Raw genomic sequence first — 14425 nt, 5'->3', positions numbered from 1 at the left:
ACGACAGACTTAAAATGCATCTCCACTGGCGAGCTCTGAGAAGGGCCTATCCTTCCAGGGTTCTGCCTGAATACAGGGGAAGACGGAGAAAAGCCCCCTGAAGACAGAACATTGGAGAAATGGCCCTCCCTTCCACTCTCCTGACTCAGTGTAATTCCATTCTTTTCCTAGCCTACCTCCTGCGCCAGCCAGACAAGTGGACATTCTCAGAATCCTGGTCACAAAGTCAAGCAAAGAGGAGAAACAGAGGAGGTTCAGCTCCATCCCAGGGCTCCAGGACGGCAAGAGAAACAACTGGCTGAGGGCAGCTCAGCTGCTGCCAAAGGAACTAGGGTCCGATGGGTTGGCAGGAAAGGATGTGAAAAGTGTAGATTTTATATCCTCAGAGGATGGGTGGTAGAGAGGATTTCAGAGCAGGCAGAAATCCCATCAAACAGAACAGAGAACCCATTCTTATCATGATACCATGGCTGATCAGGAGGGCATGGGGCAGTTTGCAATGGGGGTAGAGAAGTTTCTCTGCTGCTGGCATCCTCTGGCAACTCCAGGTGGGATAGGAGAGGGAACTGGGAAGTATTTTTGTGACATGCCACAGGCCTTGGGTCTTACCTCAGCTTGGAAGCTTTTTAATACAGGAGCCACCATCTCTCTGATTTCCTGTAAAAGAGATCAGCGAAGAGTTCACCGTGGTGCCAAGTGGGATACCCCCATGGCCCCTGTTTGCAGCTCATTGCTGTCCCCCAAATCAGTATTTCCCAAGCGTGTCCCGTGGGACCTGCACTCCATGAGATTTCATAACGGTTCCTCATATATACACCTACAGACAGACACAAACACACACCACGGTGCCAAGCCAGATCCGACTAGGACGCATCAAGCACAACATCAAGTTTCTTCCCTGCAGGACTTTTTGGAGCCTTTTACATAATGCACAATGAGAATTTCTGGAAGAGGGAGAGAGGAAGTAGCATTTCCCAAATGGATTTGATCATGGAATGCTCATTTATGCAAAGTACCTTGCGGGACTGGTGGTCCATCATGGGACATTTTTTGGAGCAGGGGCTGGAAAGGCTCCACACCCAGGGCCATGTCACCAAAGCTCCTACATGAAAACCTCTGTCCTTTAGGTTGCTTGGGAGATGTCTCCCTAGGGTGCCATTTCTGCTTCCCCACCCAGCTGCCCCTTCCAGCAAAGACTGCATTTGGCATTTTAGCAACACCACGCTGCATGGTCGCTCCTTCCTCACCAGAAGGTGGGGTTTCTGGGGGCTTGGTGGGGTCACCTGCCATGGCACCCAGCTCAGAAGAAGGGCTCTGTAAATGTTTGATCAACTCTGCCATTGGGCTGTCTTCAGAAGGCAGCCTCCTCTTTCTGGACCCTAATTTCATGCCTTTCTCAAGTGACCTTGAGGTTCCCAGCCACAAGGGCATCCCTGGTGGACTCCCATGAGTTCTCTCCAGCGTGCAAGAGGGATTAGAACCGAGGGTACCAAGATCCCAACCATAAATGCTCCAGTTTCCTCTGAGACCCACTGGTGACTCCCCTAACCACTGGCTTCTATGGCCCACAAGAGACCCCCTTGGGAGGAGGAGCTGAGGGGAGCTGGAGAGAATGGAGAGGGAGGGGGTAGCAGACAGAAACAGGAAAGGAAGAGATGAGCTGAAGAATACATATTTCAGCTGAAGAATAAAATCCCTTAACTATGAAATAGGATTGTGTTGTTCCTGGCCCTGGAAAAAATCCTTCTTCTGGGTCCTGGCTATGCTTTCCTCACTGATTTGTGGCCCCCAGGGCTTCTCAGAGCCACTGATGTATGCAGGGGATCTTCAGGAGGGACATAGGGAGTGCGTGGGAACCTAGTGGATTTATTTGATCATAAGGAACCGTGAGTGCACGGGCTGAGCGCAGAAAACGAAACTTAAGAAAACCTAGATTGTGGGTTGTAAACTCAAATGCCCACAGAGGCTGGAGGAAGTGGACAGGAGGGAGACAGGCTGTCCCATGGCAAATCTCAGGGGAGCACAGCATCTTGGTAACGTGAGCGGCAGCTGCTCGGCTGTTTCTGCCACTGGGCATGGAGCATCCCCATGGCCAGATCTACCAAACAGTCTCAAAAGATATCGGAAACCCAAGCTTTGGGGTGAAATCAGAGATGCTAAACATTGACAACTTACTGTAAAATTTGAAAGACCTTTACAGACTAAATAAAACACATCAACAGGAAACCTCTGGTCTGGGTTCAGGAAATGTTGGTGTTGGAAGGGGCTCAAAAACCATCTCCAGTCCCCTGAATTTACAGAAAGGGACCCAGAGGCCCCGAGAGGGGCTGCCTTGTTCAAGGTCTCAAAGCAAGTGAGTGGCACAGTTGGGATTTCAATGCAGGTCAACAGACTCCCCAAACAGGCTCTGTTCACAACCCCACACTCAAGTGAATTTAGGGGATTCAAATCTGAGACCCACGGCGGGGTGGGTGGGATTTTGGGCCAATGCCAGCCATTTCTAGAAGCCCACTGCCCTGTCTGCTTAACTCCTGGGGGAAACTGAGCAAAGGCATCAGCAGGAGGTGAGCTGGGCACCAGCCAGATGATGTTCTTAAATAAAGTCTTGGCATGACTCTCCCCCATCAGGAGAGGCTAGTTCCAAAAATGAGAATTTTCAGAGGCGCGACTATAATAGGAATGGAAACTTATTCCTTCTAATTACATAATTGCATAATTATGCAGTATTAAAATTATGTAAGCCGAACTCAGAGGCTTAAAACCTGGCCTGGATTTCCCTCATCACCTGGGGGCTCCCACGTCGCCTGGGGGAAGGAGGACAAAATGGTGGGCTGTGAAGATCTGTGGCCGTTTCATCTCTGCTTCCCAGAGATGGGAGAGTCAGAGGCAAAGCTTCTGGTTCTCTCCTTCTGGGCAGAAAAACTGGTTTAAAGACCAAGCTGTTCTCTGTTCTAAAAGGGAAGGGAAGGATGCTCAGAATCTCCCTATGCTTTCTTAGCTCCCGGTCAAACCCAGGATGTAACTTGGCCTTTCTAAAGCCATAACATGGGAGACACGCTCAGATCTGAGACTCCCGCCCCTTCTACAAGTGCACTCTCTCTCAGCTCCCAAACCTGATTCCTCCCAGACTTGCTCCATGGACAAGTTCTAACTAGATCCTACTTCCCACTCTTGCCTTGAAGAACCAAAGATATGTATGACTGGTGTGAGGAGGACTTCACAGCTAAGAGACTGACCCCTCTGCACTTATGTGGCCTGATTCCTGGGTGGGCTTGCTTCTTCTCCATCCTTCCATGGTCTCCATCAGTAAGATGGCAACAGGACCCCTAGGTGATTCCAACAGGCAGAGTGGAATCAACATGTCCAGGTCTGATACCTCTGGAATGGCAGACCCTGTCTGGCCCTCCTCCAAGATCCAGGCCACCTGAGCAGCCTGGGACAGAGAGCTCAACCCTCTGCTGAGCACAGAGAAGCACAGCAGGCTTTGGGAATGGGCGGGGTATCTGTTTCCTGTCATGGCTCTGATGTGTCATATCCCTGCCAACATTATATGGAGTCAGAAGGTTTTCTTTTTCCTATTTGTGTTTATTTCCATCACTAAAAAAAAAAAAAAAAATTGAGAAGCAACAGGGGGCCTGACAGAGGAGGAAAAAAAATTCACACATTCACCCTTGTGAAGAAAGAAACGTGTCCATTCTCCTCTCTTCCCCTGGGGGACTCTTACATTGCAGGGGCTGGCCATTACCTGGACCACCCTCATGGCAGCTGGGAAGGACAACGCTGGTGGCTGGAGTTGCAAAGGAGGAGGTGAAGGGGGAGAATGAGGAACGTTTATGGGCAGGTGGGGGAGACAGTTTCAGACATAGAGATCAAGGGAAGGACCAGAGAGGGTGAGACAGTCTACAGCCATCATCTCCTGGACGCCAATGGGAAAGCAAAATAAAATCAGGAACTCTAGACAAATTGTCTTTGCCGTCAAGGCCAAGCATTTGACTTAGACATTAATGTGAGGGGAAAATGGATGTGGTATAGAGCCCTCAAAAACAATGACTTCCATGGAGAAGCGTCCTGCTTTTATTCTAGACAGCACCAGTGAGCACCGCTACACTGAGAAACACGGAAAGGTTGAGGGTTGTAATTTTTCTTCGTGGCTAATTAGCTTCTTTTCTTGTTAGTCACTTATGTCTATAGTTTTCAAAATACAGTTTGAACAGAGAAAAATCTGCATTCCTACTGAGTTAATTCTATAATAGCAACTATACTGTACCTCAGGTACATTTTTCTTAAATTCCCGGCGGAGTTCAATTAAATGTTTATGAGAATGTTCACTCTCCTCCTGCCGTGCAGACAGCTCGGAAGCGACGGAATTAAGCTCCTTCTGGAACAATAAAAAAAAAAAAAAAAAAAAAAAAAAAAGAAAAAAAAAGAGAGAGAGAGGGAGAGAGAAAAGAAAAAGATTTTTTTCCTCCTTTTCCTTTTTAATCATCGTACAAAACAGCATTCCAAACAAGTTTCCTTAACTTACAAAAAAGCTGAGAAAAGACAGGATATTGACTCCTGGCACAAATGAATAATTTACGAAACTGGGGATGCAACCGAAAAAAATCCAGGACAGCTTTTTTTGCTTGTCAGAAGTCAGGCCAGATCAATAATCTCCCATAAAGTTGGTGGAGCTGTTTTTTTTCATTTCTCCCCTACGCCTCTGCCCCACCTCTTAAATTTCCAAGGGAGTGATGGCATAAGCTTGTCAGTAACTGTAGAAAACATCTCCAAACGGTGTCAAAATAGTAAAGTGCGGCATATTGTATGGGCATATTATAGTGTAAGAAAGTGCTGTCGACAGCTTTCATATATCAGAGGTGGGAACGGTTCCAACTATGACTTACACTTAAGGGTTCATAAATACGCCTTTTAAGATATAGATGGCTTTTTAATCTCTGTAGATTTTGGAAAAATGAAGGTGCCAATAAGAAGCAAGATGACCTTTTGTGTATCCTGCAGTAAATTATCTAAGGTCCACTTCAAGTATAAGAAATATTTCATTGAAGACGCCTGGATTCAGAAGAAAAGGACTGGAAGCAGCCTTGCCTGCTTATGTGCAATGAAGGTTTCAGACCAGGTTTTTACAGGACGAACCAAGGAGGGGAAAAAAAGAGAGTGAGAGATGGAAGTGGGGGACGCTCCAGCTCACACATGACAGACAATGTCTGCTGGTTGTACATGTATATTTGATCACCCCTCTCGCAGCTTTCTTCACTTTAACAGTGGCGGTTTCACGAGGGGAGAATAATTCACCATGAGTTGTCATGGTGTTCATTTGCATAATTCAAGAAATGCTCTGTTTATGTGGTCTGCTGCTTTCTTGCACCATCCCGAGATGGGCTTTTTTTCTGGACGATAACTAGAGGAGCATTTCTGTATATATCACCCGATTATATCTGCAGCAATCAAGCCCCATAATTTCCTAAATCCAGTGATGCAATAAATTTCTGCAATCAGATTTATTAAAAACACACAAGCAGATGCAAGAGTGTATTTCTAGGGTGAACTCTTTAATCTAACATATGTACGATGAGGCCCGGCACCGTGCTGAAAGACCTCATTTGTCATCGCTAATGCGCATTCATCTCGCACACACAATGAAACACTTTTACTATTAGATAATGAAATAAAAGTACTATTAACCCGCTGCAAATCCTTTTCCCTCTAAGAGACGAAATGCATGGTAATCGTCTTATATCATGTCTGAGAGTCGGTAAATCTGCTCAACAGCAGTTCACCGTAGCACCATAAACCTCGCGCCCATCGAAGGCTGGACCGCATACCCCAAACCCAGGGTAAGTGTCTCTGCCTATGGAGCGTTTGGGAGAATCGGGGAAGGAATTTCTATTTCTGGAGAAATGTCTAACCTCTTTGGAGAATCATAAGACTAGAAGGGAGGAAAATCGAGGCAAGAGTGTAGCCATTAAAATAGAGGGGCAAGAGACTTGGAAATGTGGTGCTCTCCAAGGTGCTGATATCAATTCTATGCCACAGCACTGGGTACACCAACTCCAAGGTGCAGGGGCTTCCAGTCCAAACGTCCCATTGAATTTTTGAGCCAGGTAAGGAACAAGGTGTCATGGGAGACAAGAGAGAGAAACAGAAACAATTTCTGACAGTCTGCCAAGGTGACAGAGAAAATAAGGAGACTTCTGGTTTATCATCATTTAAAAAAAATTGTAGTTTCCAATAAAGAAACCACAATTGACCATGACCAAAATATCAAGTGACTAGGGAGAGATCTGTGGTAGCAGCAATGGGACTGACCAAAGGCAGACAAAAACCAACTATGTGGGGAAGCCAGGTGGACAGACCCTCACTTGGCAGGAGAGAAGTAACTGGAGTGTCATGGTCAATTTGAGTTGTGGCAGAGTGCTCACAGTTTTTCTTAGTTTTTCTCATCCGTCTTGAAGATAAAGAGGTGATTTTTACATGGCTACAGGACAAACAGAACTGGGACTTGCGTTAACATCACACGGTTTTGAATGATCATATATCTGACACAATGTTCTTATCTCTGGGATACTGCCTCTCCCAGCATCCCAGCAACCTGGTGGGGGCTGAACTTTGACTATTTATTGATTGATTGATTGACTGTGGTATGCGGGCCTCTCACTGTTGCGGCCTCTCCCGTTGCGGAGCACAGGCTTCGGACGCGCAGGCTCAGCAGCCATGGCTCACGGGCCCAGCCGCTCCGCGGCATGTGGGATCTTCCCGGACCAGGGCACGAACCTGTGTCCCCTGCATCGGCAGGCAGACTCTCAACCACTGCGCCACCAGGGAAGCCCGACTCCTTATTTAAAACATCAAACCCAAGTTCCAAAAGGAAATCTCAGAGCAGGTTAAGTCTAACTGTCTGATGTGCTGTACCAGACAACGATGCCATGCGACTGCACTGGCTCCCTCCACCCTAACCTCTCAGGCTGCTGGTGGGTACAAATCTGTCTGCTGCATCCACACTGTAGACAGAGCAGAGGTGAGACCAGATGGGGAGCATCAGCAGGCTCCCAACCCCAGCCCCACAGAAGCCCAGCTCTTGCCGTCTTTCCTGTTCATCCCTAGAGGAGCAGACGACGGACATCATGACTGATGTCCATGCTCTTCTTACCTCTGCCTTACATCTATGCTCATCCTTCAACTCTGAATTCCTGCCACATTTCTATGGTTAGTACACTAACACGTCAACAACAATAATAGTAAATAATCATAACTACCATGTATTGGGTGCTTACACATACCAGGCACCATGCTAAGCTCCTCGTACACATCATCTCATGTGACGAGCACATTAATATGTTTGTAAGGTAATTCAAGCAGGGACTAAGAAACAAATTACAGTCCTAATAATTCAGCTGTGAATTATCTCCTTGGTGGATTATAAAGGCAAAATTGTAATGCCCTGCTCATCACAGGGTTTCTGCTCCACTTCCCCACTAGCTGGGGGATGTTCAGGGAGCTTGTTTTAAATGTTATAAATGTGTAAAGCATCAAGCACAGTACTAAGTGTTCAAGAAATGCTGGCTGATACTAATTTAGATAAGCTGAGAGCTCAAAGAACACCCCACTAGATCAGTGATTCTAAGAGTTCTGGATTTCACAGGTCAGTAAAAATCTCACACCCCCCGCCCCACCAATAAAAGGATGACAGAGTACTGACAAGTTTTACTCTATCAGGCAAAGACATTAAAAACCACTCCCTCCCACCCTAAAAGACAGGCTATTTGAACATTAACAGAGCAAGACAGCCAACGACAGAATTGACATGTCTTTTAAAATAAACATATTTAAAATAAAAAAGCTCACAGCACTGTATTTATTTTGAAGGAATATAAAAAACTCTCATAAACATAAACCAGCACCAATCTGAAGCTGAGTTTTAGAAATAAGTGTCTGAACCCCCATGCACATACACAGCTAGCAGGGCCTCTTTGATGACCAAGCAGAACTTGGGATCCTCTCCCACCTGGCCTCCAGCCCCCAGCCCTAGGGGGGCCATGATTAACACAGCCCCAGACTTTGGGCCAGGCCCAGGCAGGGAGAACATCTGATTAACTGGTCATCAGCAGCAGACAGACAGCCCGGAGCCCGCCGCAGACCATTCAAATAATGATCATCATAAACAGCCCATTTGCAACTAAAAAAGAAATAATTTTAATGAGCTTGAAGCAGATGATAGATGCAGCTGAGGCTTGGGCCAGCGTGCAGAGAGAAAGGAAGCTGGGACTGAGCTGCAGCCAGGGCTAGGCAGCAGGAAGAGGCTGGGGCAGGGAAGAAGAACTCTTCACAGCCCCACTGCTTGCCCACGGGAAATGCCCGCTGCCCGGGGAGTGGCCCTAGCTCTGAGAGCGTCTGCCATCAGCTTGCAACCTTGGAACTTCCAAGGCACTCACAGTCTCAGAACATATAAGCCAGAAGGAACTTTCAAGGTTGTCCAGTCCATTACTCTCTGAACTTCAACCATTCATACTACCCTTCTGCATGTATTTTGCCATATTGATATTCCACATGAATTACTATTTCCATGATATTTACCTTCAAACTGACTCTTCTTTCTTTTTGTATAATTTTAAGTTCAATTTTTTTTTTTTTTTTTTTTTTTTGCGGTATGCGGGCCTCTCACTGTTGTGGCCTCTCCCGTTGCGGAGCACAGGCTCCAGACGCGCAGGCTCAGCAGCCATGGCTCACAGGCCCAGCCGCTCCACGGCATGTGGGATCTTCCCGGGCTGGGGCACGAACCCGTGTCCCCTGCATCAGCAGGCAGACTCTCAACCACTGAGCCACCAGGGAAGCCCTTAAGTTCAATTTTAAGCTCAAACTTTTACACCCTTATAACCATTGTCCAGGTAGATACACAGAATATTCACACTCTTAGCACCTTGGAAGGTTCCCTTGTGCCCTCTCCTAGTTAGTACCCCCTTAAAGGTAACTATCATTCTGACCCTAGCATCTAGATAAATTTTGCCTGTTCTTGACCTTTACATAACAACCCCTTCTCTTTTTAACCTAAATAAGTACATTTGAAAAGGAACTTTTTTTATCGCTAGAGGACACTATGCCATAAACAGAAGGTAGTCTTTAAAATAAAAATACAATGAAAACAAAACATTGCTGTTTGTCTTTGTTATAAAAGGAGACTGGCAAGTGCTGGAGAGGTGTTAAAGGTAGAGACTTTCTTCTTGTTCCAATGAGAAGGAATGAATGACCACTGAGAAGGGATAACTGATCCTTCTGACACAGGTCAATCCCTTCTAATGTCAGGTCTACTTACAGTCATCTCACGTCCTAACAGTGGGGGTATGTATGTCCCACACTTTAGCTAACACTAACTGAATCTGAGTCTCCCATTTTAGAGATGAGGAAACTAAGGCAAAAACAGCTTAGGCGACCTGCCCAAGCCACACTTCTGATTAAGAGGCTGGATTTCCTCAGAGGGAAGGTAGCTCTTGGGTGGGGAAGGAAGACTTGGTTATCTATGGGGAGAGCAAGTTGAACATTCTCAGTTCAACTGTATTTCCTCAACCAGGAAGGATTGGGAATTGTACAAGAATACTTAGTTTTAAAAGAAATTTAACACATGATGTTGACCTGAAGTGTCAATGATGTACAAAACTTTGAGCTAGCTGCTATGTTCTTACAGGGGAAATACACATCTGAATTGTGCATATGCATGTCAATTCCCCCAGCATGTGCTCACACTCTTCTCAGCTCCAAAGACACCCTCACACTCAGACACATCCCCCTAATACCACTTCTGAAAAGAGACCTTCTGAAAACGATGCAGTGATTGCTGGGGATTAGGGGTTAAGGAAGCAAGGACCTCAGGTGTTCCCATATTTTGAAGGGGTTTCATGAAAGGAAAGAAACTTCCTCAACATGTCCCTCCTCTGCTCAAAACCCACCTCTGGCTCTCCACTGCTCTAGGACAATCGCCATACTTCCTATCTAGGTGTCACTGGGCCCCTTCCATCTTCCCATCTCTTTGTTTCCTTCCCAACCAACCTTCCTGCCTTGCAGGAATCCAAAGGCAACAGAGTCTCCCAACTCCATGGCTCAACAGACTTCATTCCTTCAGCTCAGATGATCTCATTCTGTCTCTGCAGCTGATCTTACTCATCCTTTGTGCCTCGGCTTAAATGTCCCCTCTTCCAGGAAGGACTCCTGAACCCTGCCCTCCAAGTCTGGGCATCTCCTTTGTGCACCTGTTATCCCCTTCTGATATTTGCCACCAGATGTCTTTTCAAAGGCCTAGAACTTTTTCGCCAAATGAAACCTTACACAGACATTCCTTACAGAAAACAATAGCTCATGGCTAACATTTATGCCACACACACACACACACACACACACACACACACACACACACATGCTAGTATTTATGGAATGTGCTAAGCACTTTATGTATATTATCTCCTGTAAGGATATATGGATGAAGTGGCAGTTGAGATTCCAGGCCAGGTCTAGAAAACAAGGATGACTAGTGATTATGACTTTCAATACAGTCACCAACTCCCCCCAACACAAACCTAGAAGTCTGTTTTCTCTTTGCAGGGAGATGCAACTAGAGATGTTGTACATTCAGCCATCCATGATCTCCAGTGTACTAGGCATTAGATAAAGGGAATCAGATACAGTCTATATCCTCCAAGAGCTCAGAAACCAAATAAGACAAGTTCGGGCATAAATAATTCTGGTAAAAGGGACAAAGGCCATCGCATTAAGACATCACCTCCAGAGCAGACTTGGAGAAGAGTGAAACCCTAACATATGCCCTGAATTGCCTTCGCATGGGTATGGAAACTGATGGGGCAAGGGAGAGATAAGAGTTTTACCTACTTCTACTAATTAAATCACTGTGTGGTTCCCAACTTGGGCAGGGGTTGCCAGTACCTAGTAAGTTATCCAGGCTGGAAGCTCTTTATCCAACATCCATCCAATCACCCAACCAACCATCCATTTTCCACTCATCCATCCATCCATTTATCTAACAGATCATCTATCTTCCAACTGATCATCCAACATCCATCTATCCAATCACTCACACTCAACCAGTCATCAATCCATCATCCATCCATCTAATCACCCATCCACCCATCCCCATCTAATCATCAATCCAACTAACTACTGAGCCCCAAATCTGTGCTAGTTACAGTGTTAGATACTGGTACACAGAAACTAACCAACACAGCCCCTGTCCTTGAGGAGTTCACAGTGCAGTGGAGGAGACACACAGGCCAATTCCAACACTGTGTGCCGAAGTACAACATGAAAAGTATGAATAAAGTATCATGGGAACAAAGAGAGCAAGGTGACTTGCTGTGACTGGGGTAAAGAGTCACCAAGGTGGGAATGTTTGACCTGGGGTCAGGGGATGAGCTGGTTAAGAAAGCTAAGCATCCCACACAGAGGAAATGGGATTATTGTGATAGCCCCCTACCTGGCCTCTCTGTTCCTGCCTTTAGTTTTCTTCTTAACATGTATCACTATCAAACACACTATGTATTTTATTTACTAGAATGAAAACTCCATGATAGCAAGACAGAGATTTTGGTCCTTTCCTCCTTATGCTCAGTGCCTAGAACAGTTCCTGTTACACAGCAGGCACTTTAGAAATGTTTGTTGGTCAAATAAATGAATGAATAAATGCTATGTGTCAGAAACCCTGAAAGAGCCTGATTTGTCTGGGGAACAATGACCATGCTCAGGGATCACAGACCTATGTCAAAATTCTGGCTCTGACCCCTCACTAGCAGTGTGACCTTGGACAACATACTCAACCTTAGTTTCTGTGTCTGTAAAATGGGGATAAAAATTTGTGCCCAAAGTGTTACTGAGGAAACCCTTGAGAACCAGATTGTCAGTAGGTAAAGTGTTTGGCACAGTGTCTAGGATCTTCAGTGCTCATATTCCCTCCAATGGAATGTCAGTCGCTCATGGGTGGGGACTGTGCCTGTCTTGCTCACAGCTGTAGCCACAGGTTCTAGCTAAATGCCAGATGCATAAAGGCACTCAAAAAACACCTGTGAATGAATGACTGTTAATAGATATAAGCACGAGGAGTCCTTTGTGGCAGGAGCAAGATGGGGCCCTCTTGCTGTTTGGGGGGGGGGCAAACAACCCATTCTGTATCTCAGGTCCATGGAGCCATTCAGGGCTTTGCCATCAGAGTCCCAGGCAAACACCGAGGAGGAGGGTTTCTGGGGATGCAGTGGACCATGACGGGAGTGTCGCCTTCAGAGTGGCCTCAGAGGCTGGCTCTAGGAGGGGGCTGGGAGATGACCTGGGACAAAGGGCACATGCTGGCCTGCCATGAGCAAGGAGAGAAGACGGATGGCTCTGCAGCCCGCTGAGATGGATAACTGAGCCTTGGCCGAGAGACAGACCGGGTTACCAGAGCCATCCATCACTCCCGGCACCGTATGTAAATTTCAGATGCCAAGATGTAGGGCAAATTATCCGAGGGCCCTGGCCAGGGGCGGTGCCTATGAGAAACAGTTCTCAACCAAGCTGGCTTTATTGAATTCCATCATCTAGGCCAGGATGATAGTTCACACTTGGGTCACAGAGCCCGTTGAGAGGACTGTGTCCAAACCGTGAGGCCCGGGTGTGTGGGCGAGGCTGCCAACAACTTCTTAGCAGACTCTCAGTGCAGTGATAACAATAATATAATAACTGTCCCATAGAGGGCTTACTAGGTCCATGTTAACTGGCACACAAAAGTTCATTTTATTTTCCCAACAGTGTTTGGCATGCAGTGGCTTCTCTAGAAACATCTACTGAGGGAGCAAATGAACGGTCCTATGATGCAGGTGCCATTTTACACAGGGTACCTGCAGAGAAACAAAGCCACTTGCCAAGGTCACACTTTCTTCTGCATTCTTTCCTCCGGCTGCTCATGGGGCTAACTTTCCCTTACCTGTTTGTCCCAGACAAGGACTCATGTGGCCTGAAGATCAGGAGTGTGGCTGGGCCTTATCAGTCTGTCTGTCCATCTCTTTGTCCATCTGTCCATCCACCCATCCATCCATCCAGTCACTCACTCATTTACTCAACTATAATTTAAGTGCCTAAAATGTGGCCCAGAACAAGTCAGACCCAAGTCCTGCCCTCACACAGTGTTTGGTCATGGAAGGCACATAGACAATTAAAATTGTGGTCCACAAGGCCTTCCTAGCAGCTCCCAAAGTTCTGGCTTCCAGAAAATCCAGTGGCAATTTGCTTTTAGCTGGAGGCAGGCCAAGAGCCCACATTCAGCAGGCAGAGTGGGTTTGAGTCCAGACGTTCTTACTTACTGGCTCTGTGAGTCTGGGCAGACCCCTGACCTCTCTGCATCTAGGATTTATTGCTGTAACATGAAGTCATGGCATGCCTTGTCTCTTAGGGGTGCAGGCAGGATGAGAGGCCTGTGGCTGGCAGGGGGTCCAGGGTGCAGGAGATGCTTGGGTGCTCAGGGGCTGGCTATTGAGGTGGGACCACTGCCAGCAGTGGGCAGCAGAGGGCAGCAACCTTCCCTGCCCTGGTACTAGGCTGAGGCCCAGGGTTGCAGTGGGGACATTTCTCTCATCAGCAAATACTGTCAGCTTGATCCAACCATTTCTCATCCTCTCTACTGCTGCCACCTGGGTGACCACAGGAGCCTCCTCACTTGTCTCCGCACTGCTGCCCTCACCCTCCTACAGTCCCTTCCCCACCCGACATCCACCGGGATACTGTTAAACCCAAGTCACACCCTGTCCCTCCTCTACTCAAAACCCTTCCACAGCTCCCACCTGACTCTGCATCAAAGCCAAAGTGCTCACCTCGATGTCAAGGTCCCACGTGACTTACTTCTGTTCTCACATCCTTCTACTCCCTCCTCACTCACTCTCCTCCAGCCACACGGGATCTTTGCTAGCTCTTGAACACATCAAGGACATTCCTACCACAGGGCCTTTGTATTGGCTGTTCCCTCTGCCTGAAATGCTGGGTTTTTGTTTTTGTTTCTGTTTTTATTCCACATGGGTCTTTTCCTTTCCTCCTCCAGGTCTCAGCTCTTACACTGCCTTCTCACAAAAGCCTGTCCTACCATCCTATTTAAAATAGCAAGCACCTCCTCCCTACCTCACCCATTCTTCTCTCTCTGCTTATTTCTCTAAATGGCACTTGTCATCAACACATTTATGTGGTTACTGCTCTATTTATTTATTGTCCATTTCCACTAGCCACCCTCCTTGAATGTCAGCTCCAGAAGGACATGGGCTTTGTCTGTTTGGGCCACTGCTGTATCCCTGATGCTTGGTACATAGTAGGTGCTTAACACTTGTTGATTGAATGACTAAAGGAACAAATGAACAAATGAAAGACGTGCTGGCCAATCCCGGCACCAAACCTCCCCACCCCCCCACAC

At 46.9% G+C, this 14425-nt stretch overlaps 1 protein-coding gene across 1 annotated transcript in view; it reads right to left on the bottom strand.

Moving 5' to 3' along the window:
• Window positions 1–14425, bottom strand: part of CUX2 (cut like homeobox 2) — a 261994-nt gene that overhangs the window by 101999 nt on the left and 145570 nt on the right. Inside the window, exons 2-3 of the mRNA XM_024758471.1 lie at window positions 4268–4378; window positions 610–657 (exon numbers count right to left, since the gene is read on the bottom strand). Of these exons, the coding sequence (XP_024614239.1) occupies window positions 610–657; window positions 4268–4378 (159 nt within the window). The remainder of the gene's footprint in view (window positions 1–609; window positions 658–4267; window positions 4379–14425) is intronic.

This window comes from Neophocaena asiaeorientalis, unplaced genomic scaffold (assembly GCF_003031525.2).
Source record: "Neophocaena asiaeorientalis asiaeorientalis breed wild unplaced genomic scaffold, Neophocaena_asiaeorientalis_V1.1 scaffold77, whole genome shotgun sequence".
Taxonomy (NCBI): Eukaryota; Metazoa; Chordata; class Mammalia; order Artiodactyla; family Phocoenidae; genus Neophocaena; species Neophocaena asiaeorientalis.
This window is presented reverse-complemented; position numbering and strand designations above follow the sequence as displayed.